Genomic DNA, 25,910 nt, shown 5'->3' on the forward strand with positions numbered 1-25,910 from the left:
CTCTGCTCTCCAGTGAGCTCATCTGACTGGAGGGAAGGGCGGGGCTCACACACAGCTGCCAGTGGGGTCTGTTGGTTGAGCCTTTAGAAGTTCAGTCTAGGGGTAGTGACTGGGAAATGGCTGAGTTGTTAGCACTTGCTGCTCTTGGGAAGGATTTGGGTTCCACTCACAGCATTGCACTGGCCGTGCTAACCAGCATGCTCATTACTACACTATATTAGGGAGGAATTAGAAACGGCACAGTTGTCAGCATTGGGAACCACCAAACAAACACCAGGTCTAGAGACACAAAGTCATAAAAAAATCACCTTAGTGGTGAGGGGCTTAAATCCGGCTGTCTCTTGGAGACCGTCTCTGATTATTTGGGCCTGAAATACTCGTGATTTTGTATTCTTTTTTTTTCTAGATTTTTGCAATGTGCACATTATATAACCAGAAATAACTTATGAACAGGGTTCTGCCCCCAGAATGGCTGTTCTGTATTTCTCTTTGATGTCCCTATGCACGGGTGATTTACAGACTTTGACATGAGCTGCACCCTGAGGACAATCACACACAAATCCTTCCTCTGTCTACTTGAGCAGAGACTCTCAAGAGCTTGCTTGGGGTCTCTTAGAATGGACAGCTTGGCAGTGTGGGGAACAGGCCACATTCTCTGAAAAAGAATTAGCCCCATGTGAGAGTCACGGCTGATCCTGTTGACAGACCTCCTGCCATCGTCCCTGCTATGCTGAAGTAATGGTTCTCACACCCACAACCCTCAGTCACGAGCAGTCTCTGCAGATGAGGACGGTTGCGGAGGAACAACAACGGACCGAGAAGGGCAACGACTTTCTCCAAAATGTCTGTGTGACTGAAGGTGTGGAGGGAGTACGGGCTGATCTCGCAGGAGTGCTCCTGGGGACCCGCCTAGTCAGGAGTGCTCCCTGCTACCAGAGACTTCCTGAGGCCAGCAGGGGGCAGATAATGAGGTGTTTCAAGTCCAGGGTCAGGGTGAATGTTTTCTTCTCCAATTCACCTAATTTTAATTCATCAATATCTCCCGAAGTCGCCTTATGGGGTACTTCTGCAGTCTTGTGATCAGAATGAGGCCTCATCAAGCAGAACTGGCAAGACTTGGATTTCCCTTTGGGGAACCGGTTGTTTTGTGTTGGTTACTTCATGGCTCCCTCATTGGAAGTTGCTAGGGACACAGTATTTAGAATGCATAGCTGCAGAACATTAGTTACATAATCATGCGTGTATCAGTGGCGAAGGAATTGCGTCCTTAAACAGGACAGTGGAAAACTCTTGTTGTTGTTGATTGTATTTGAGATAGTGTCTCACTGTGTAGCCCTGGCTGGTCTGGAACTCACTGAGGAGGCCAAGCTGGTTTTGGATTCTGAGAGATTTGCTTGTCTGTGCCTCCCCTGTGCTGGGATTAAGAATGATCTGCATAAGTGTATAGAAGCCAGGGCCCTTTCCTATGTGTGAGTGAGTGTTCCTTACTCTTCTCTCCAGGGCCCTTTCCTATATGTGAGTGTTCCTTACTCTTCTCTCACTGTGACCAGCTATAGAAGAAGGAGTTGAGTGGGCCCACAGTCCCGGGGAGCGGGGGGGGGGGGGGGTCCACGACAGTGGAGCAGAGGCAGCAGGTGGCAGACACACTTCGAACCATGAGCACAAAGCAGGGCAAACCGGAAACAGCCTCCAGCGACATGCTTCTTCCAACAAGGTCACACTCCTAGATCTCCCAAATAGCACCATCAGTTAGGGCCCCAATTAGCCAAATGTCTGAGACTTTGGGGACATCTCAGTCAACCCACCAGAGCAGGGTAGGTGTCTGGGCTCAGGGTCCACGGACATGAAATTACCTCCTAAAGACAGACATTGCAAGGTGGTTGTGGTTCATTTTTTAATGTGCCACATATATGCAGTTTAGTAAATTAATACCAGCTTAATAGAGATGGGCAAAGGGCTCTAAGACTTGTTACACAGGAGAGAAGACAACTGGGCTGTAAACACACAGCCAGGATCTGCCAGTCACTGTGCTGGCACACACACACACACACACACACACACACACACACACACGGCTGCCCTGAAGCCCCCTCCCATTTTTAGATTCTGTCATGTTAAAAAACACTGTCACACAGTGCAAGAGGCCACTTCACACACGGTCTCTCTGCCTACCTGGCCTTTGGAACCCGTGATTTTGGGACTCCACTCTTTGGGTTTGTTTACTGTTTATCTTTCCCATACTTTTATACATGGATACAAATAGCAGCAATTTGGAATTTGGAATCTCATTGTTAAAAGAATTTATGGAGTCAGCCAACAAACATGTACACAGCTCTTCTGTTTCTCTTTTGCAAAACGCACTGTGTATGATAAATGTATGGTAATTATCCTCACAGGACCAAGTCAGTAAGAGGGCAGCAGATGGTCCCTGGGACTGCAGTGCCTCATAGGTCTCGGCTAAAAGCCTGTAGAACAGAGGACCAGCCTAACTCCTATGGTACAGTAACAGCCTCTGTCTGCTTTGTGTTGTTTGCATTTGCTAAGGGAAATTATCAACATGGAGAACACCTCGGACAGACCAGACGAAAAAGACAAAGTTTCTGAAAACCTACAGACTGATTCCCTTCACAAGATGAACTTTAAAATATGGGTAAGCCAAGCTGGGCCTGATGATAGATTTAATCCCAGCCCGTGGGAGGTGAAGATGGGAGGAAGAGGAGATCAAGGTCAGCCTTGGGTACAGTAGACCCAAAGCACAAGCAGAGAGAAGAGAAAAAGGAGAAAGACAGACACAAATGCCACAGCAGGGGAAGAAACGACCTCGCCTGTGTCTCAGGAGGAAAAACATACCCAAGGCTTTCCTCCCCATTTCCTCCCATACGCGTGACCCTGAAACCAAGAGCTGGGGATGGCACTGTTTCCCACTCTGCTGTCTACACACGGGCCTCTTCCTAGCTTACACACACACACACACACACACACACACAGACACACACACACACACACACACACACGTTATGTGTCGTTTTTGTCTGTGAGAATCAATTACAACTGGCATAGGTCACTTTAGAGCGTATGTGATATGTAAAATCGTCCCCTGCTTGTAGAATGTCTTCTGGTTCACTCAGCCTTGGTTCCGTCTCCCGGGCATCACCTCTGCTCCCACCTCTGGTGTCTCCAGGCTTGCACTGGCTGCAGCTGCCTCTCTGAAGTGGCTGTCCCCTCCAGCTGGATGTAGGAGCTGCCCAGATCATCCATGATGACCTCATTGCAAGCTCTTTTAACTCGGTGACAAAGTCTACAAAGATGTTTGTCCTAATAAGGGGGCATGTGCAGTGTTGGGACATGGCCACAATTTCTTGGTGCCAGCAGTTAACTTGTGGTACATGAACTCTGAGGAACCTGCATGGAGACTGAGAACATTTCCAGCCTGCCCGTGTCCCCTCAAGCCGACTTGAGGATTCAGACTCTGCTTTCTGACAAGTGCTGAGGTGTTTGCCTGTGGCCTCAGCTGGGGTCTGCGCAGGGATCTTGGGGAGGAACACCTCTCTTCTGCCCACCCCAAGCTTTCCCTCTTTTCAGTTTAAAATTTGTTTTATCGAAGCAAAGGAGGTTAGCTTAAAGCTTCCTCAAAGAGCTGTTTTATAGTATATTTTTAAAAAGAGGTGTTCTAAGGTAAGATACTATAAATTTTTGGTCATTTTTTGCATGTATAGAGTTGAAATGCCAGAGAATAACTTTAATATTTTTTTTAAACAAAGAAAAAGAAGAAGAGAAACAGGAAGAAAGGAATTTATGGACTAAACACAATAGAGTGGGCTATTTCTCTCAAACTCTTTGCCATGAAATAAACAGGAGATGGTAGACACACGAAACACTGCTCAGCTGTGTTCTTACAGCTGCTCCTTCACACAGCTGGGCTTCCACGGCATCTCCTCTGTCTTTGCGTGGATAAATAGATGCCCTTTACTAAGACAGTTAAAAGTAGGACAAACATAACAGTTTGTCCCTGTCGCCTTCAGAAAGCCTCTCCAAAAATAAAGATTTTCTTCTGGTATCCAAAATACTGTCATCACATCCAGAGAGATCAGCAGTTTAACACATAAAGGAGTCTAATGCTCTCATTCTCCCGGTACTCCAGCTCTCGACTATGCCTCAAATGTTTTCAGAGCTCCGTCACTGTCAAGGATTTATCCATGTGTTTTATGTGTACATATGTTTTCCCTGCATGTGTGTCTGTGCACCATGTATGCTCCCAGTGCCCTCAGAGACCAATAGAGGTGTCACACTCCCTAGGACTGGAGTCTATCTGTTTGTATGCCGAAGGCCAGAAGAGAGCACCAGACCTTATTGCAGATGGTTGTGAGCCACCATGTGGTTGCTGGGAATTGAACTCAGGACCTTTGGAAGAGCAGGCAATGCTCTTAACCACTGAGCCATCTCTCCAGCCCCCAGTGGGCTGTCTTAATCTGAAACATTTGTACTTTGCCTTTTTGTGGTATCGAAAAAATACCACCGTTTGTTTTGTTGGACTCTTGTGATGTCCTCCAGGCTGGCTATAAATCACTATGTGGCCTAGGTTGGCCCAGGACTTACCGTGTAAGCCAGGCAGGCCTCGTACTCCTGGTAGTCTCCCAGGCTCCTGAGGGCCAGGGGTATAGAAGTGCACCCTTGCCTATCTGGTGTTGAGTTTTTGAAGAGCTATGTTGTTTGAGTCAAGTTTCGCGGTTCACGACTGGGTGTGTTTCTACTGTTTCACCCTGAAAACATTTTTTCTGAGAGTCTGGTACTGCAAATCCTTTGTCTCGCTATCTCGTCCATGCTCCCGGGAAGGCGGGGCCCCCATCTCATCCACGCCCCCTGGAAGGCGGGGCTTCCGACAGGCTGTGTCAGGTAGGGCTGCAGGAGCCAGGATCTCTCACGATTATCATTTGTTCTTACTTCATCATCTCTGCAGGAGGGATTGCAGCAGGAATTTAAGCACAGCCAGGACCCACCGAGCAGTCAGGATGAGCAAAAAGTCACGCTTGCCTGTGAAGATCCTCAAGGGTCACTGTCTCAGTGTTTGGAGAAGAGCTCCCCTGCATTGTAAGTTTTGACACAACCCGGTAGGGAGAGCTGAGCGATGTGTGTGTGGGGGGGGGGGGGGCGGGGGGGGGACACGACAGTGAAGTTTAGTAAGGAATTCAGAGAGATCCTGATGAACCGTGTCCACATGCATGGGGACTGGCTGACCCTGACCAGCAAGACTGAAGAGTCAGCCAGCCCTGGGCTGAAGATGCTGGCACAGTTGTCAGGTCTTCTGAGTGTCTTTGGATTTGGAGCTTAGATTTGACACGCATCTCAAAGGTCTCAGATAACTGTTTATATATGAAAATCATTCAATCATAATTAAAAAGCTGTTATTAAGGCCGTGTGTGTCACCACCTGTTGTCACCTCTCCTCCCTGCCACTATCCTGACCCAATATCTAACATTCATTACGTACAAGGAGATTTCAAATATATTTATTTTTAGAGCTGGGGCAATAGCTCAGTGGTAGAGTCCTTTCTTAGCATGTGGGAGGTCCTGGGTTCAATCCCTAGCATTGAGGAAAATGCATAAAAGTATTTTTTTTAAAGTTTACATATGAGCCAGGTGATGGTAGTGCACACCTTTAATCCCAGCACCAGGAAGGCAGAGGCAGGCAGATCTCTGTGAGTTCTAGACCAGCCTAGTCTATAGAGCAAGTTTCAAAACAGGCTCCAAAGCTATACACAGAAACCTTATCTCAAAAAACACAAAATTAAACCAAAGTCTGCATGTGAATGCTTTGCTGCATCACACATGTATGTACACTGCATGTATGTACACTGCATGTATGCACACTGCATGCATGTACACTGAATGTGTGCCTGAGGGAGTCAGAAGAGGTTGTTGGATCCTCTCACCCTGTAGTTATGGATGGTTGTGAACGACCATACGTGTGCGCTGGTTCTATGCAAGAGCAACAAGCCCTTGAAACCAACTGGGCCAATTCTCCAGCCCCACATAAAACCTTAAGGGCTGGGCATGTAGCTCCATGGCAGAGTGCTTACTTTGTGTGAGGCCCTGGGTTTGATTCTCAATAGCACACATATATACATTTGCGTGATTATTTGCTTTATCAAGACTTTTAAAGACCTGTTTACACAGATAAATAAATGGCCACCATTTCGGTGCTAGGAAACACATACACAGATCAACCTGTCAGTCCAAGGAAGAGCGTTTGGAGCTGCGTGAAGTGTTTCCCACGTGCTAGCTTCCGGTGATGAAGATTATTCTGTTTCCGCAGGACCCCAGAGAGCTCGGTCTTCAAGCTGAGCTACTGGAACGCAAAGATGGGTATAGAAATGAAAGAGCTTGCCACAGACCACGTCGACTGGCTGGGGAGGATCAACGGCATCATACAGAAGATAAACAGCACAGAAAGCACAGTGAAGAGGTAAATACTAGGCACCGGGATTGGCAGGAAGACAGCGAAATGTCTCATGGCTTTAGAGCTCAGAACGTTGTGGACGCTTCGGTGAGGCCTGGGGCAGGAAGCAAAGCTTCATGGTTGGAAGTCAACATCACAGGCTCACACCAGAGCTCCCTGAGTCCATCTCAATGGCTTCTCCTACACACTTCTTATTTAAAACTGAGTTATTTACCAAAGGGATGCACACAGGTACCCAGTGGGTGCGCTCTCTCTCTCTCTCTCTCTCTCTCTCTCTCTCAACTTATTTTTCATCATTTTTTCCTATGTGTGTACATGCATTTGGATACATGCATGTAAGCACAGGTACCCAGGAGGCCAGAAGCGTCGTATCCCCTGGAGTCTGAGTTATAGGCATCTATAAGCAGCCGTGTGGGTGCCAAGAAATGAAGCTGTTCTTCTGTAGAAGCAGTATGGACTTTAACTCCTGGGCCATCTCTCCTGTACCCTGTAGGGTTTCAAGTGGCCCAGGTTAACCTCAACCTCTTTGTGTATCTGAGCTCTGAGCATAATTTTGAACTAATACTCCTGCCTCTGCCTCATATGGAATTGTTGACAGAGGTTTCTGTCCCGCCCAGTTCCATAGCTATTCAGCCCCAAAGAAACACACAGAGGTCTACATTAACCATAAACTGGTTGGCCTAGTAGCTCAGGCTTCTTATTAACTCTTTACATCTTAAATTAACCCATAATTCTTGTCTGTGTCAGCCACATGGCTTGGTACATTTACAGGCAAGGCCTCTGTGTCTGTATGAGGACTGCAGACTCAGCCTTTCCTTTTCCCAGAATTCTCCCATTCTGGTCCCCCCCACCACCTATACTTCCTGCTTGGCTACTGGCCAATCAGCATTTTATTAAAGCAATGCAAGTGACAAGTCTTTACAGAGTAGAAGAGCATTGTCCCACAGCTTGGAATGTGCTACTGTAGCCTGTAGCATGCTGGGGTCTAAACCCAGGTCTTGATGAAAGCCAGGTAAGCCCTCCACTAACTGAGCTGTCCCTGCATTAGAGAGACTGGGTTTGATTCCTGATGGGCCATTTATTGGGTGAGGTAATCAACCTTTTTAAGGGCTTGCCTTTCCTCATGTATAAAAAATTACTAATAGTTATCCTCATCACTGACTTATTGTGAGTGTTCAATTGTGAAGCTGTCACATAATCAATGATTGACAAGCAGAAGCTCCTATTGGAAACAAGTGTCTGAAGCCTTGAATGTCCCTACCATGTTCCCACCTCTTTCCTAGCACAAAGGTCCTGTGTTCCTAGCTCTCTCCTCTGGACCTGCCACAGAACATCTGCTCATACACACCCCGTCCAGATGGACCATTTATCCTCCAGAGAATTAAAAGGTATCCAGATCCCAACACTATGCATTTTCTCTTTTAAGAAATATAATTCTATTACATGGCAATTATGTTTTTAATGTAAGGTCCTGAGAGTTTCACAAATGCGTATAGTTATGAAACCAGCACGGTGAGGACATTCCTTGATCCATCACAAAATTCATTATTTTCTTCTTTCCTTGTGTTTAAGATTGTGTCTCATGCAGCCTAAGCTAGCTTGGCATTCCTGATCCTTCAACCTCCACCTCCCAAGTGGGATTAGGTGTGCACCACCACACCCAACTTGTTCCTGAATTAGAGGTTCTTGATATAGTCTGGATAAAGCCTAGATACGTGCTGTGCCACTGTCCAGACCATGGCTTCAGCTCAGTGCCTCCCCCACACACGTCCCCAGGTACAATCCCAGCATGAGAGAAACAACCCTCTTTCCCAGCTTGTGCCTTTTCTTTCCACACCTTTAAGAGCATCTCTCGAGAAGCAGAGGTTGGCATCTCTTTACTGTGCCCTTCTATGCAGACTAGCGCTTCTAGAAAGATCAGAAATGTCTCCCATGTTGGATGACTGTTTTCTCAATCCACAGGACTTAGTCCATTTCTTCATCTGTTTGTAGCCTGTTAAATGAGGTGATGACCCTGGAAAACCAGTCTGAACATCTGGAGGACCCTGATCAGGAAGCAAACATTGAGGTAAGCTGGGTTCAGACTTCTGCCTCCACCTCCCTCCTTGGGTGCCAAACAGATCATAGCCAGAGGGAAAATGTGGTTCTGTGATAGGAGGAACCTCGCCAGGCTGCCAAGCCCCTCCCTCATGACACAGCTTCCTTTGTTTGATGCTGAGAATCCTGGACTCTGCCCGGCTTCCCTCCTCCTAGGCTTCTGTCTTGATTCCCTCATGAGAACACAGGTCTTAAGGAGACCTGCGTGTTGGCATCTCAGAATCCCAGCCCTGCTAGTTCAAAGAAAACATCTAGGAAATGGAATTTACTAACTGTATCCTTGGAGATCAAGAGTGGACTGTGTGGCCTTTGGTGACTTCCTGCCATGTTCTTGTGTTATTTCCAAACCTCCAAAGCATCCTATTTCCTTATCTCTGTGTTCTCAGAGATTCTTTTCAGAGAAAGGGTTTCTAAATTTTGTTTGATGTTTATTTTTTAAATTTTTTATTGTATTTATGTATTTATTGTATGTTTGTGCATGTGTGGATGTGTGCATGTGTGTGTATGTATACATGGAGGTTAGAAACAACTTTCCAGGTTTTCTTTTTCTACCTTGTGGGGCCCAGGGATTTAAGTCAGGGATGGCAAATACTTTTACCTGCTGAGCCACATTTTGAGACAAGACTCTTCCCTTAAACATGGGTTGGTCTGGGACTCATTATGTAGACTAACCTGTAGGCAGAGTCTTCCTGACTGCTGGCTCCAAAATAAATGCATAGAGACTTAATATTTATAAATGTTTGACCAGTAGCTCAGGCTAATTACTAGCTAACTCTTACATTTTAAATTAACCCATTTCTATTAATCTACATTCTGCCCCATGGTGTTATCTCTCTTTCATATTGTACCTCCTGTATCCTCGTCATGTCTGGCTGGCGATTCCTCTGGGTCTGCCCTTCTTCCCAGTGTCCTTAGTCTGGTTCTCCCACCTAACCTGACCCTGCCCAGCTCTCAGCCAGTCAGCTTCTTTACTAAGCCAATCACAGCGACATATACTCCACAGTATAAAAGAATATTCCACACTCACCTTGACCTTTTGTGCTGACTTTGAACTCTCAGCGAGCCAGCGGCTTCAGCCTCCCCAGGGCTGTGTTTACAGCCATGAGCCCCCACACTTGGGGAGATTTGTATTTTAAGGGGGGAGCTTGAGAAAACAGGAAAGGATAAGGTGTTACACGCTTATATGAAACTCTGTCAGAGCGACGCAATTTTGTGTGCATGCTAAACGCAAAGCCCGCCACATGCCACATACGAGCGTAAGACCCAGAAGCAGGTCAGATGCCCACCGGTTGATAGATAAACCATCATCTTGTGTGCACAAGGGAACACCACCCTGAAATAAAAAGGAACAAATTCCTGATTCTCCTAGCAGCATGTGTGACCTCAGACACAGTCGGCTGTTTGAAAGATGCCAGCTCAGATGGGCACAGACTTCACAATCCATTTATTAACAAAAAAGCAAAGCCATGGGGATGGAAGATAGGCAGGCAGAGAGAAGAGGGAAGGGAGGAGGCAGTTAAGAAATGACCCTGGCAGAGGATGGGAAGTCCAACCTCACCTACTTGATAGTGCAGTCCCTTAATAGACCACGTGATTTGGGGGCTGGTGATGAGCAAATGTGGTACCAAAGGAGGGTGAGCATACACCCCTAGATGTGACCACGCACTGCTGAAGTTGCCACGGCTCAGGATGACGAGTGCTCCTGCTACTTGTTGGACCAGCGCAATGCCTAGCGAGGGGTCACTTGCAGAGGGTGTGGTCAATCATAACTTTTAACAAAGTTTTGTGTGTGTGTGTCTGCATGTCTGCATGTCTGCGTGTCTGCATGTGTGTCCCAGGCGCTCACAGAGGCCCGAAGAGGGCATCAGATCCCCTGGGGCCCCAGTTACAGGCAGGTGTGAGCCGCCATACAAATGTGAGCCGCCGTGCAGGTGCTGGGAATAAAGAGCAGCCGGGTTTTAACCACTGGGTCCTCTCTCCAGAGCCATCAATTGTATCTTACTGACATGACTCAGTGCTGGCTTTTATAAATCAGCGTGTTACGAGGGGAAAATAGCTATGAAATCGGAAGCTTGTTGACCATGCGTGTGTTTCTCCTAAGAATTAATTGTCTTACTCCAGTTCCGTTTGTCATTCCTTCTAATGTGTTCCAGGAGAAGATCATAGAAATTAGAAAGCAGTTAAAAGAAGTGAACGTCAGACTGGCCCAGGTAGGAGATGTCTTTATAAACGAGAAGGAAAAACGCCCTTGAGAGCATAGACTTTCAACTCCAAGGAAGGGTCCTCCGAAGTACGCCTCCGGAGGGGGTTCTGTGCCACATGCTCGTTTTCAGAGGAAAAATCCTGGGGTACCAAGATGAAGTGGCTTGGTAGGAGAACTTCTGTGAGACGTGTGTCAGCCATCTAGGTCCAATATGTAGCTGCACACAAACAGACACACAGGCATAGACACAGACACAGATACACACAGATATAGACACACATATAGACACACATACATATATACACACGTGTGTATATATACACAGATGCACATATAAACACAGCGACACAGATACACACACCTACACAGACACACACACATAGACACAAACACAGATATACACACAGAGATACACACACACAAACTGACATAAACACACAGATATACACATGTAAACATAGACACACAAACAAACACATGCATACACACAGACACACATTCATGTATACATACACAGATACATACATATGCATACACAGAGACACACACATATATAAACACAGAGACAGATACACAGACCTACACGCATGCATACACACACAGACACACACATGCATACACACACAGACACATACACATGTACAGACATATACACGCAGACATACAAACACGCTTGCATAGACAAAGTGACTCACCTACACTTCCAGATAAAAAGCATCGCTCTCAGGCCAGAGAGAACCCAGTGGGTTGAGCGACTTGCCACCAAATCTCGTGATTTGAGCTTGACCCTGGAATTCACATGGTGAAAGGAGAGAAGAGGCTGCTACGTATTGTCCCCTGACCCCAAGACATGTTCCGCGACACGAGTACCACCTACTACAAATGAGCAAATGTGATAAAAAGTGAAAAAAATGTAAAAGTCCACTTTTGCTCTCCCGTTCCCATTCACATCAGCATCACAGAAGTATCATGTAACATATGTAAATGTTTTTTCTTCTAACAAAAGTAATACATACTTATTCTAGCAATCACAACAATATGGAACTAAGCCAGATGAAAATGAAACATAGTTGGGTGTAGTGCACACACCTGTAATCCCAGCACTTGGGGGTCGGGGAGAGGCAGAGGCAGGCGGATCGAGTCACAGGACAGCCAGGGCTAGGTAAAGAGACCTTGTGTCAAATAAACAAACAAAACCAAACACAAGAACCTGGCTCCTTCAAAGACAATCACTAGAAACACCTTTTGTGTGTCTGTGTTCTTCTAAACGTCACATTTATTTACACACTGAATAATGTTGTCATCAGATACACCTGTCTAGAACTTGGTTTTTCACAGGTCACTTTTCCCTATAATTTTCTGTGCCAGTGAGATGTCATTTTCGGTTACTGCTGTAGCTTGAGACTGATGTCTGAGTTTATTAGTTCTGTTTCCTTGGACGGTTGGAATTTTGTGTGTGAGTGTTTACCACGAGAAACCGAGCTGTGTGTGTTTACCATGAGAAACCAAGCTGTGTGTGTATTTTTATCATGAGACACCGAGCTGTGTGCGAGTGTTTGCCACGAGAAACTGAGCTGTGCCTGAGTGTTTGCCATGAGAAACCGAGCTGTGTGCAAGTGTTTACCATGAGACACCGAGCTGTGTGCGAGTGTTTACCACAAGAAACCGAGCTGTGCGTGTTTTCCATGAGAAATTGAGCTGTGCCTGAGTGTTTGCCACGAGAAACCAAGCCTCGAGAAACCCGTCCTGGGACTAGGACTGAGGCTTGGTGACTGACACAATAGGGCCCAGGGTTCAATCACCAGCCCTTCATAAACCAGGCCTGGTGGCCACACCTGTAATCCCAGCTTGGGAGGCGAAGGCAAGAGGATCTGAATTCAAGTTCATGCTTGACTGCACAGCAAATTGGAGGCCAGCCTGGAATATGTGAGACCCTGTCTGAGAAAAATTAAGGAAAGTAAGAACGGAAAGCCTCTGCCTGCTCCTCTCAGTGCACCTTGAAGAATCAAGGCTAGGTGTTGTCTCTCCCAGACAACCTGACGGAGATGCAGGAAGTCAACAGGAGAGAGCTTCTCTCTGCCAACTGCTGCAGAGCCAGAGCCCAGATTTCAAGCTAATATGGTGAGCTCTTACATGTATACCTTAGAAAGGTTTACCTACGTTATAGAATTACTCCCTTATCTTCTCAGCAGCCTGCCTACTCTTTCATCAGCTTCCATATTGGTGCAAGCTTTTTGTTTTTAATATTACATGTATGGATGTTGTTTGCTAGCATGTAGGTCTGCATATGTACCACATACATGCAGTATCCACGGAGTTCAGAAGAGTGCACTGGATTTTCTGGAACTGGAGTTACAGTTGTGAGCCACCATGAGGGTGCTGAGAACTGAACCCGGCTCCTCTGCAGGGGCCTGTGCCCTTCACTGCTGAGCCCTCTCTTCAGTGCTAGATCTTTACAAGGAATAAGAGGTGTAACAGACAGAAAGAAGGGCTGACTAGAGGCTGTTGTATAAACTTATACTTTTATTTAGACGTGTATGTGTGTGCTGTGTGCATATATATTTGTGTGGACACAGGTGTGTGTTCTGGTGCCAGTGTGTGTGTGTATGCGTGTGCAAGAGGCGTAAAGTTGATATCAGCCATTTTCCTCAATTGCTCTCCATTTTATTTTGAGACGGGGTCTCTTGCTGGTCCAGAGTGCTCTAGTTCTGGCTAGTCTAGTTAACCGGTTGCTCCTGTCTCTGCCTCTCAGGCAGCTCCCATGCCTGGCACAGCTCCCACGTGGATTCCAGGCATCTGAGCTTTTACCCTCATGCTTGCAAGGCAAGTGCTTCAACCAAGCCAACTTCTCAGTGCCTATTTTTTTTTTGAAACAGACTTTCACTACACAGCCCTGTGTAACTGGAGACTGCTCGTCCATTTCCCAGCTGCTCAGACCCAAATAATCACACAGAAACTATATTAATTATAGCACTGTTTGGCGAATGACTCAGGCATATTTCGAGCTAGCTCTTACATCTTAAATTAACCAATTTTTATTCATCTATGTATCACCACAAGGTTGTAGCTTACAGGTGAAGGTTGCAGCGGCGTCTGTCTCCATTGGCAGCTACATAGCATCTCTCCGACTCCACCTTCTCTCTCTCTCTCTCTCTCTCTCTCTCTCTCTCTCTCTCTCTCTCTCTCCCTTCAGGTTTCCTGCCTAACTTTACTCTGCTAAGCCATTGGCTGAAACAGCTTTCTTCACCAACCAATAAAAGCAATACAGAAGAACATCCCACATCAGCCCTGGCTGGCCTTGAATTTGCAGAGATTCGCCTGCCTCTCTCTTTGTCTGTGTGTGCTGGAATAAAAGGCAAGCACCACTATCCTGGGAACTGAGACTTACAAAGGACTGAAACATCACCCATGTTGGTCTTGGCTATTCTTGCAACACTCAGCTCATAATCTGACTTGTGAGCTGTTTGCCTCACGTTTGTTCCGTTTTCATTTGCTTCCGTGGTACTGAGTACTGAGTGCCCGGTCCAGGTCGTGGCAGGCCGAGCGCCCCACCACTGCCCTGTATCCTCCGACCTGAGTACCGAGTGCAGGGTCCAGGCCATGGTAGGCGTGCACCCCACCACTCTGATGTACCCTCAGACCTGAGTACCGAGTGCAGGGTTCTGGACGTGGTAGGCGAGCTCCCCACCGCTGGGCACCCAGTGCAGGGTCCAGGACGTGGTAGGCGAGCTCCCCACCGCTGCGCTACATCCTCAGGCCTAAGTACCGCGTGCAGGGTCCTGCCTGTGGTAGGCGAGCGCCCCGCCACTGCGCTGCATCCTCAGACCCAGAAATCCACTCTCAAGAGAGCTGTGTCACTGAGCAAACGCGAATATCTCAGCACGGTCACTTTGTATGTGATACCTAGCTGGAGATTGTATTATCTAAACCAGGAAGACGCGCTTGCCAAATGTTCTCAGACCCGCAAATATCGTTTTAGGTTGACGCTTGCAGCGAAGCCCGCGAATTAAAGGAGAAACTAATTGAACGGATAGAGGTGAGATGCCCGGAGTCCACCGATCCAGGCAGCTCAGTTGGGTTCCAGCTAAACCTGGCAGTTCTTTCCCAGGAGGCTAAACTACACCTTATTCTGGTCTCTGGTCACACGTCTTCGTTTCCATCCCTCAGGCTTTTGCCTTGGGCCAAAAGAACCCTGCCGGTATCTGGTGTCTCCGCCTCCTCCTCTGGTTCTCGTCCCTTAGTCATCTGGAGCTTTCCTCCACATCCACACGTTCTGCATTCTGCAAGGCTTAGTGCAGATGACATCTCTTCCCCAGACCTCGCCTGTCTCTCGCATGCAGAGACGTGCGTTCATCCTTGAGTTTCTTCCCTGACACCTTGGACGTGGGGAGAAACTTGCTTGCACGTGTGACAGACAAATGGGCTGCCACCCTCCTACTCAGCCTGCTGGTTCATCAGCATCACTGGGTACACTGGGTACCCAGTCCTCACCCCACCACGCAGCAGCCACACTCGTGAGCATGCCTCTCGCACTAATGCACACGGGCATTTAGTCGTGTGTTTTGTTCCACAAGCCTTGTACGTGCTCCTGTAGTCGACTGCACACTCCTATCTAGTCCGTGTCCCAGCAGAGTGCCCAGTGGGCACCCACCGTAGGTGTGGCATGGATGGCCAGCCTGAATACACAGATCCAGCACAGGGGTGTCATTCCAGTAGTTAAAAGTTAGCACGTGGGTTCCCCTCTCTCCCCCAATTGCGTGTGAGTCACTGAGTGTGCCTTGCCATTGGCCCCCTGGGGTGTCACGGAGAGAAAGACGTCCTCTGTTGCTGGATGACAACTGGATGAGACTGGGAGACAATGAGATTTTTCTTTTATTAAGAAAAGATAGTTGATTGCTCTTTAAATCCCCCCCCCAGAGCTTTTATAAGGAAATGAACGTCCTGATCGCTAAACTGGAGGTGTACCACACGCAGAGAAGGGAGACAGACTCCCAAAGCTCTGAAGACTTGGATACGGAGCAATCAGAGCCCCTGCTCCCCGAGGCTTCTCCAACCCCTTCAGGGCCACACTCTTCTCCCTACAGTGCGGTGTGGTGAGTAAGACCAGGGGCTGGCGTGGGCTGGACGAGCTTATCCAACGTCATCAGGAGTGCGTTAATCACAGCACTTCGGGGGCAGAGGCAGGTAGACCTCTGAGTTCCAGGCCAGACTGGTCTACATAGCAAAACCAGGTGCACGTGTGTGTGCCTGCATGTTTGAGTGCTTGCATGTGCATGTGTGCGTGTGTGAGCGTGTGTCTAGCTTCTCAGCATATGAACTATTCTAAGGCCCACTGCATATCTTCAAGTGTTGAATAATAATTTCTTTTGTAAATTTTGTGTGTTAATTGAAGTCATAGAATTTTCCTTGTTTTAGCTATACATCCACTGTATTAAGAAGTATATAGGCAAGCCAGGCAGTGGCGGCACACACCTTTAATCCCAGCACTCTTGAGGCAGAGGCAGGAAGATCTCTGCGAGTTTGAGGCCAGCCTGGTCTACAGAGCAAGTTCCAGGACAGCTAGAACTGTTAACACAGAGTAACCCTGTCTTGAAAAACCAAAAAGAAAAAAAAAAGAACAGTATATGGGCATAGATAGCTTTCTGATTACTTTAGATAACCCTGTCTATATGTAATACTTATGTTTTACCTGCATACAACACCTTTCCAAATCTTTTTAGATGTGTGCGGTGCAGGGAACGGAACTTAGGACCTCACATATGCTAGGCAAGTGTTCTATCACCGAGAAACACCCCAGTACATCTATCTATGTTCTTTTTTAAAAATTAAAAGGTTTTCGGTTTATTTGCTTCATTTTGTGTGTTTGGGTGTTTGCTTGCATGTGTGTGTGTATACCATACACATGCCTGGTACCTAGTGAGGTCAGAATTGTCCTGGATCCCTAGGACTGGAGTTACGGATGTTGCAAACCATCCTGTGGGTGCTGGGGACTGAACCTAGGTCCACTGAGCCATGTCTCCAGCTCCTCTGTCTACATGTTAAAGAATGGAATTCCCAGGCTCTGGTCACCACCTCTGCTGAAGGAAACTACTTCCGAAGCAGATTTGACAGCGTTGGTTTGCTTGACAAGGTCACTCCTCCTCACCTTCCTTTAAAAAGTAAAATCACTGTATTGATAAGAATTCACAGACAAAACCTTCACACAGCCAGATTAAGGTAGCCATTCAAACAAACACTACCCAGTCCCAGATCTTTGTCTCTGTGAGTTCCTGTGCAGTTGGGAGGGACCTCTGAGGCTGTGGGACTTGGGGTTGCCTCTCTGTGAGTTCCTGTGCAGTTGGGAGGACCCTCTGAGGCTGTGGGACTTGGGGTTGCCTCTCTGTGAGTTCCTGTGCAGTTGGGAGGGCCCTCTGAGGCTGTGGGACTTGGGGTTGCCTCTCTGTGAGTTCCTGTGCAGTTGGGAGGGCCCTCTTAAGCTGTGGGCTCTGAAGCTGGGGGGCTTAGGGTTTTACACATCACATCAACTACATTTTTATTCACTTACCACAAAAAGAAAGAGAAAAAAGAAAAACACTATGACAGAATCGAAACCAGAAAAGACATGAACTTGGTAGCTTCTCTCGAGTCATGTCTTTGACTTGCCATTCGTCCTTCCTTCCACCCGGCACCACCCTTCTCTAGGATCCTTTCTGAATGCTGTACAGTCCCCACACTTGCTGATGTTTACATATAAACATGTATGCATTGCAGGCTGGGATCTGCAGAAGAGAGAAAACATTTCCTTTCTTTGTAAGATTGCTTGACCATAATAATGGTATATATGCTCAGTTCATTCACTTTCCTGTGAAGTTTGTGATTTCCTTTTCCTTAACAGCTGAACAGTATTCCACAGTGTATATATGCACCACGCTTTCATTTCCCATTTATCTGTCGATGGACATCTAGGTTGGCTCCGTTTCCTTGCGACTGTATCTAGCCTAACAACAAACATGGATATGCAGGTAGCCCTGGGGCAGGAGATGGCATTCTCTGGGTGTATGCCGGGGAGCCTCTTCCTTATGCAATACTGGAGACATACTCATGAAAAATGTCAATCTTCTCTTTTGAGACAGGGTCTCCCCATGTAGCTCAGGATAGCCTCAACAAGATCGCCTGGGGCTCAGTGCTGGGATGAGGGGTGTGGACCACCATCTTTGCCCAGTTCTGGAGTCCTTGGATCCTCTTAAAGAGCCTACACAACGTCTTGGAGAAATAGTCCTTTCTTCCAGAAGAGACCTCCCGCCCTTCATTTCCAGCCACCAACTCAGACAGAGGCCTCAGCAACCTGCTTTCTGGAGCCGTTTCCAGTTGTTGTGTTTGGAGGAGACCCCTGTATGGTAGGGGCTCCCTCCCAGACCCCAAATTAGGCACAAACCACACCCAAACACCCGTTTTCACAGAGAGATTCTTTATTAAGCAGGGAAGAAAAGTTAAAGTGGCTGCCTTCAGACTCAGGCAGAAAAACAGCAGCAAATGATCGTGCAGGGGTCGTTTTTAAAAGGTGAAAAGGGGAGGACTGTTAGAATGAGCAAGGATGCAGTGGTACAGGAGACAGAGGATGAGGGAGAAGGGGAAGAGGACAAGGGGGAGCAGGCAGGGGTGTTTATTTGTCCCTGAGGAACAAAGGACTGCCTCTGGATAGAGGGGAGACAGATGTGATACACAGGCAAATGGCTGTTTATAAAGGCAAACAGGGAAACCCTGTGTTAGCACAAGGTGTTTAGTTTTAATTGGGCATGTTTGTTAGGTGAACCAAAGGGGGCTTTTGATCACTGGACTTTGGCAGTCAGCCTCAGGAGGAGGAAGTGGCCAAACAAGTGAATAGACCTTGGCGATTAGCTTTAGGAATGTAAGCTAGTGGTTTTTAGCAAGGCAGAAGGAATGGGGAGAAGGGCGAGGCCTGCCAGAGCAACATGCTCGAGTGGGCCAGTGTCCTTTCAGTTCTGAGTCGTCTGTTGTCTGGTTGTGACATCCTCTGTCCCTGTACCTTGCACATCATCCGGTCACGGCTCCAACATCATACTGCAGCTCAATTGTTTCAGTTCTGTGTCTTCTTAATACTCTGTGAACTATGAAACCGGGACCTTGTCTTTATCATTCTGGGACATAGACCACACCCAGGAAATGCCAAATAAGGGGTGATGCCAGCAAAAATGGTAATGACCTCAGAAAACATTCTCCTCCAGAGTCAACAGGTGGGAAAATTGTCAAGAATCGGGGCCAGAGAGAGGGGAGGGGTAGAAGCGCTTGCCACTGAAGCGTGAGGACCTGACTTTTGATCCTCAGAACCCACAGAGCATGCCAGTTTCAGTGGCATGCAGAATTCCCACAGAAAGATGGGAGGAGAGACAGGAGAATGTCCCTCAAGCTCAGGGTCACCTAGCCTGGAATATCCGCACTGAGGAATGGTGTAAATCTCCTCCAAGAAGGAAACATTCCATCCTGCAGGAAGCTCCTTCTGCTAGAAGGTGAACAACTCAAAATAGCTTCAGGAAGTCCCTGAAACTGATGAGATTCACCAGGCCCCTTTTTGCCAGGGTAAACAATAAAAACTTAGAGATATCTCCCCCTCCACCCCCACCCTGCAAACCTCAGATGGAAGGAAGTTGCACTGCAAGAAAGACTCAGACTAGAAAAGCTGCCTGGAGGAGGCAGAAACCAGCCAGGAGCTAGTAAGAGGTTTAGAACAATCCAGGTACCTAGAAAGCTCACTCTCCAGCTTATTGAGCTGCCTGCAAGGCTGTGCAGTGGGCTTCAGGCTCCCAGCTTTGTGAACTGTCCCCTGTGCTGGAGTGGGAATTGGCTGATGCAGCTGTCTTGAGTCATTTCTGCTCCTGTAGGTAACCCCTCACCCATATTCCTGTAAGTAACCCCAATAAAACTCACTTGTTCACCAAGCTGGACATGGTCTGTTGTGCGTGCCCTCTCTGGAGGGTATAGATGTGTGTGGTACCTATTATGGTCAAAGTAAAATGCTGCAGGTCCCTGAGCGGCAGGGCAGCCCCAGTCCCACACGGACCCGCAGTTGTGGCAGGTGAGAGAGGCAGAGAAAGTGGGTATTTATTTAGTGGGTTATGAAGGGGAAAGGGAAAGGAGGGAAGGGAAGAAGGGAGAAGAGCAGAGAGAGAGAAACAGAGAATGGGGAGAAGTGGGGAGAAGGGAGAGAGATGGAAAAGGAAAGGATTCAGGCCAGAAGCTGAAGGAAGATCTGCTTGCCTCAGTGGATGGGGGGAGAAAGTGGGAGGGGCTTGTTTCTTAAAGGAACAGGACAGACCATTACATTCCCATCTCTTTTTTATAATAAAAAGGTGGGAGGTTAGGCACAACAGGTTAAAGGAATTGGCATGACGGATTCTCAAGACTGCTTCCTGCTTATTTGTGGGCGTTGTCTTGTGGGAGGAACTTGAGAAAGCTGGGTGCTGGTCACATCCTGGGGTAGCTGGTCTCTTTGCTCCTGTCCAGTGTTTGTGGTATGGAAATGTCTGGTGTCTCTTACACCTGTTTAAGGTATTGGCAGAGCAGAGGACAAAGTTAGTTAGATCTGGAGCAGCTGAGGGCTGTTTATCAGGTGTAACTATAGTACAGAATCTGCCTGGAGAACTGGGTCCAAGCTTGACTATACTGGCTCTCAACATGTAAAACAGGGTTGGATTAAATATAAAGTATTTTTGTAAGAGACCCAAAAGTACATACCAATTTAAAACATGAGACTTATTGCTTTGTAGTCTGGGACGAGATACAATGAACAGACAATTATAACATTTAACAGTAAACATAGGTGCATTTAAGTTCCATGTATGTATACACACACATAGAGTGAACAGGAATTGGGTGAAGTGGATGCTTTGGTGGACTCTACCAAAGGCATGCCACCGCACAAAGCACACATGCAACAGAGTCATCACCAGGGGACCAGGAAAGGAATACCTCAGTAAAGAAGGTGGGACTTGATCACCTGACCTGGCCATCAGTCAAGATGGTGGTGGGATCACCTGACCCCAGTCAAAATGGTGGCAGCCACATGTTGAATGAAAAAGCCACTGTTTTTTGAGCCATGGGAGTTTTAACAAAAGAAACCTGGAGGCATGATCTGTCCTGTTCCTAAGCTGCTGCAGCACAAGTCACAGCAGGGAGCAAAGGCTGGAATTGAAAACAGCTCCCCGCTGGATCCCAACGATCTTGTTGTCAGCAGTAGTGGTGACAGGGACAGTTTGAGGAAAAGCAGATCCGGTGGGATACCAGCATAGCATTTACAGGTGGGTGACTGATAGTTTGAAACGCGAAAACACCACAGGGTCTGTAGAAGAGCGTCCTCTCTCTATAGGCTGGGTGTGAAATGGCGGCAAACACCGCAGGGTCTGTAGAAGAGTGTCCTCTCTATATAGGCCAGATGTGAAGCGGCGGCAACACACCACAAAGCCTATAGGAAGACGTCTCTTTTCTATAGGCAGGGTGTTAAAGCCTCACTGGCTCTGGTTCAGGTGACACTCAGAAACCAGAGGCTAGAGGGCACTCCACTTATAAGTGGTCCAAAAGAAAAGAAAAGAAAAGAAAGGAGAAAGAAAAATCCAAGGGACTCTGGGCCCCAAATCGAATCCACCACACAGCGTGTACAGTGCTAGCACAGGAGGACCAACCCTGGGTTGTCCGGTCACTTTTTTATCTATGGAAAGCAGCCAGAGAGGAATGTCAGCAAGGGGATCAACCGTAGCCGTGAAGGCTGTGATTGGGGGCTGGAAGGGGAAAACTCACCACCGAAGCCACTGGTGTGTGTAGAGGTCGTTGTTAAGACAGATAAAATGCAGAGCTGTTGTAAAGAAACCTGGTTCCGCCTCTATTGTCAGTCACTTTCCTTTGTGTCCTGCAGAATGTCACCTAATGGACTGTCTCACCTTTAGGAAAGTTCAGCAGTCATCTCTCTGTGGGTCCTACATGTCCAGTTTATACAGCATGACATCAAGAAGTCCAGGCAAAAACAGTTCTTGCCCAAATGTCTAACAAACTCCATGAGGAGCCTCTTCAATACCCATCATCCTCTTGAAGTAATTGATGCTGCCAGGAGCAGATGTATCTCATTGTCATGAAAAATCTTAATTTCTTAAAACATTTTAAATGCCATATTCTGTAGTCTTTGAAAGATAGAAGAATACCTATCTAATTGAAATACATCTCTGTACATCTAGAAAACCTAACTAACATGACTACAAGCTTGACTATTATAGATGACTGTCTATTAACTGTATTTCTTAATTACACATTGCATTTTTAAATGAGCTGCACAAACACAATACCTTAAACAAGAGCAGAAATATACATATAACAAAATTGACCTTAAGTTTGTATCAATAAACCAAGATCCATACCAATGCAAATCTCTATAGAATACCCCTCTTTAAATGTAAAAAAACACTTATATACAATATTTAGGAATTTGGGCGTATTTCTCTCCAAACTGCTTCCTGTTTTTTGTTGGGTGAAGTATTTTTGGAGGTGTTCATGGCAATGTTTCAGGGGGTTTGGTTCATCAAACCATATTAGTCTGGAATTAATCCACAGGTTCTCTCATCTTCTGTGAAAACAAAAGAAGAACCTCTTTTCCAAACAACGTATCCTTAGACTCAAATTTTGGAATCAAGATACCTTTATGTTGGTTGAACATAGAGTGAAATGCCTCTAGTTATGTAGCTCTTTAACAGTCAAAAAATTCAAAGAAAATACAATAATATACATAATCCGGATTCTCTGTGTATCTTCCATCTTTACATGGCTTATATTTTTTATTGTATTAATTTTTTTACAAGTTTAATATTTATTTTATTATCTTTATTCCTTTAACCTATGACTGTCTGTACTCTGTCCCTTTAAAAAACTTTGTTTTATTTTTTTTAAACCGCTTACTTTCTTTTATAACTATATACTTTTTTCTCTCTCTCCCAAGCCTACATACATTTCTTAAACACAGCATGTCTCAGTTAGAGGTCTTTTTCATCTGAATCTGTCTTTATTGCATATCTGTAATCCTTTTCTGACCAGAAGTGCCTCTTAAAAAGCTAAGCCACGTTACTATGACTAGGGATGCTTTGCCTTTTGGCTTTACCCAGTCAACATGTCAGAGGAGGTCTGTTCACTGCCTCTGAGAGCCATTCTCTCCACCCCAGATCCAGGGTTGGGTTGCAGCAGGTCTGTGCTGCCGTTAAGGAAGTTGTAGCACTCTGCTCACAAACCCCATTTAAATTCTCCATAGCTGAACCTCCTGAAAGAGTCACAGCGGCTCGTTCTGGTGAACCAGGAAGCTGCCATTTTGGAACTGCACAGTTTTTTTTTATATAGCTGAGTCAGGAAACCTTCTCTTAAAAGAATTGTGCCTCAGCTTGCTTCTAGCAAACAGAGCCCATCCGATCAAATGATTAACTCTGTTTTCTTTTGTGTCTAGAATTACTTTTTAAACTTTCTCAGGTTTTACTTAGATTTAGTTGACCACATTGGCACATCAATTCATTGTAGAAGGTCACTTTGTTTCCCAGCCACCTGGCACCTCAGACCCAAAATAATCACACAGAAACCATATTAATTAAGTCACTGCTTGGCCTATTAGCTCTAGCTTCTTATTGGCTAAATCTTACATATTGATTTAACCTATCTCCACTAATCTGTGTATCACCACAAAGCTGTGGCTTACCAGGTAAAGTTCCAGTGTCTGTCTCCAGTGGGGCTTCATGGCTTCTCTCTAACTCTGTCTTCTTTCTCCCAGCATTCAGTTTAGTTTTCCCTGCTTAACTCTCTTCTTCCCTGCTATGGGTCCAAAGCAGTTTTCTTTATTAACCAATAGTATTTACAGCATACAGAGGGGAATCCCACATCATACATCTACATATAGATTTGTATATGTATGTATAACTTTTCCAGAATTATGAGAATTAAGGATTTAGTATCCATGACATATAAAGAACTTTTATAATGCCAGGAAAAAATACAGCCCAGATTTTCAAACAGGTAAAGGGCTTAGACAGTTGGCCAGAGAAGGTGCACAGTTGGCCGGCAACCACATGAAGACATATACAGTGGTATTGTCCATCGGAGGAATGCCAATCGGGACACAGTGAACACAGTAAGAAGCTGTTTTATATCCACTCTAGTGTGCAGTGTACAGTATAATTTTATATGCCACTGCGTATGATGTCATGTGCTTGGTGACCGTGCACCATTGAAAATAAATACTGCAGCTGATAGAAAATTAATACATCTTTAAAAGGCAATCAAAAACAGCGATCCTATAGTATCAAACAGACGAATGTGGCTCCAACTGTATACAGAAAGGGTACATTAACACGAAGATCGAGAGCGGCCAAACGAGGTCGTGTGGGTGCATGTGCGGGTTCCTCCTTTTACAGACTGTGGTCATAGGACAGAGATACCCCCATCCCCGCCCCAGGGTGGAGCTGAGGGAACGGCAGGTCCGCACCTTCAATGCGTCTGAACGCATGTGTCTTCTTTGCTGTAGGAAGCAGGCACTGAAGCTCTTCGTCATGGTCTACGTGGTCACCATCACTGGTCTGTCGTGTTACATACTGTTCGTGGACGCCACGTTTCTCTTCGAAAGGGTGCTGCCCAGTGTGCTGGGGCACCGCACCATGTGGGAGCTCCGGGAGATGATGGCGCCTTTCCTGAATCTGGAAGCAGAGGACTTGTTACCATCCTAAAGACCCAGAAGTTGCTGATGCCGGCCCTCTTCCTCTCTAATAAATTTTACATGTTCTTATATTATAGTGGTTAGCTTATTTTCAAAAGATGCCATTCAGTGTTTTAAAAGGATTTTGTTATTATATAATATTCAGTTGATAACAGAAAGTGATCAACACAGGATCTACCGACTCTGTAGGCTGGGGCTCCAGGGCCGTAGCGGGCATATCTTGATTTTCTCAGTGTTCATCTTTCCCCTGACAACCTTTGAAAGATCCATCTTTCCTTAGCAAAGACAGATACTAAGTCCCTCCTACACTGCCCCTGCCTTTCTGCGAGGCAGCATGCGCAGGTATGCACACTCATGAATGTAATGAACACATACATACATGCTTGCATGCAGACATGCTTAGGCACGCACACACACACATATGCACACATATACTCACACACACATACATACACACACACGCACACACACACACATGAAATGCCAGTGTATTATGTCAGATGTCTCTGAGAATTTTAAGAAAATTTATGCAAAGAATTGAGATGTTTGGAGTGTGTGTGTGTGTGTGTGCACGTGCACGCGCATGCAAGTCCATTTTATTTTTCTGCTTAAACCAGCCAGATCTAGTTCTCTTGTTTACAATCAAAAGAATTTTAAGTGAGATAGGAAAGTTAGATGTTTTATCCCTAATCACAGGTAATGGAACTGCTTTGTTTTTAACATGAGAAGTAGTTTTAACTGAGCTGTGCAAGCCTGGTAGAATTGTAACTGGAGTGGGTTGGTTAAAGGGAGGGGGATTGGCTCAGTTTGTAAAGCCCTGGCTTTAGTCCTTAGCACAGCGTAAAACCACGTGTGGTGGTGTGTCTGTAATCCTAGCTCTTGGGAGGTGGGACAGGAGAACCAGAAGATGAGACTCACTCTCAACTTCATACAAAGTCAGAGGCCAGCCTGGGACCCTGTCTCAAGAAGCAAATGACCCATTCGGGCATGGAAAGGCAGTGATGGAGAGATGAGCATGGTGGGACGGACGCCATGGTGTTTGGTTGTATGGTAGATGAAGAGGAACGGGCAGAGAGGGCTGTGCAATGGCCCCCGTCCTTACACCTGAACTGAGCCACGGATGGTTTTACGACAGAGAAGAGGCAATCATCCTGGAGAAAAGAAATTCAATCCAAGTTGGAAATTGCTTCTCTGGAGCGTTTGTTTGAAGTTATCTGTTTGATGTTGTATTTTGAAACAAAATCTCACTGTGCAGCCCTGGTAGAGCAGGTTGGTGTCAAACTTGCGACAATCCTCCTGCCTCTGCGCCTCCTGCACAGGGATCACAGATGTGTACTGCCATGCTTGGTCTGTATCTTTGGGATAACTTGTAATCCCATCTGTAGATTTTTGATTTCACGTTGCAGCAATCACGAGATCATATAA

The 25,910-nt window shown here is 46.4% G+C and overlaps 1 protein-coding gene across 1 annotated transcript; it reads left to right on the top strand.

Annotated features, from left to right (window-relative positions):
• Positions 1-738: 738 nt before the first annotated feature.
• Smco2 (single-pass membrane protein with coiled-coil domains 2) lies at positions 739-24,495 on the top strand. Its single transcript, XM_041636815.1, has 9 exons — positions 739-870; positions 2,510-2,650; positions 4,958-5,085; positions 6,316-6,462; positions 8,449-8,524; positions 10,707-10,763; positions 14,736-14,792; positions 15,674-15,849; positions 24,297-24,495. Exons 1-9 carry the CDS (start codon positions 739-741, stop codon positions 24,493-24,495), a joined length of 1,113 nt encoding a protein of 370 aa, XP_041492749.1.
• The last annotated feature ends 1,415 nt before the right edge of the window (positions 24,496-25,910 follow it).

Source organism: Microtus oregoni, unplaced genomic scaffold (genome assembly GCF_018167655.1).
Source record: "Microtus oregoni isolate MIOR12 unplaced genomic scaffold, Mior012 000002F_ref0000024, whole genome shotgun sequence".
NCBI classification, from domain to species: Eukaryota; Metazoa; Chordata; class Mammalia; order Rodentia; family Cricetidae; genus Microtus; species Microtus oregoni.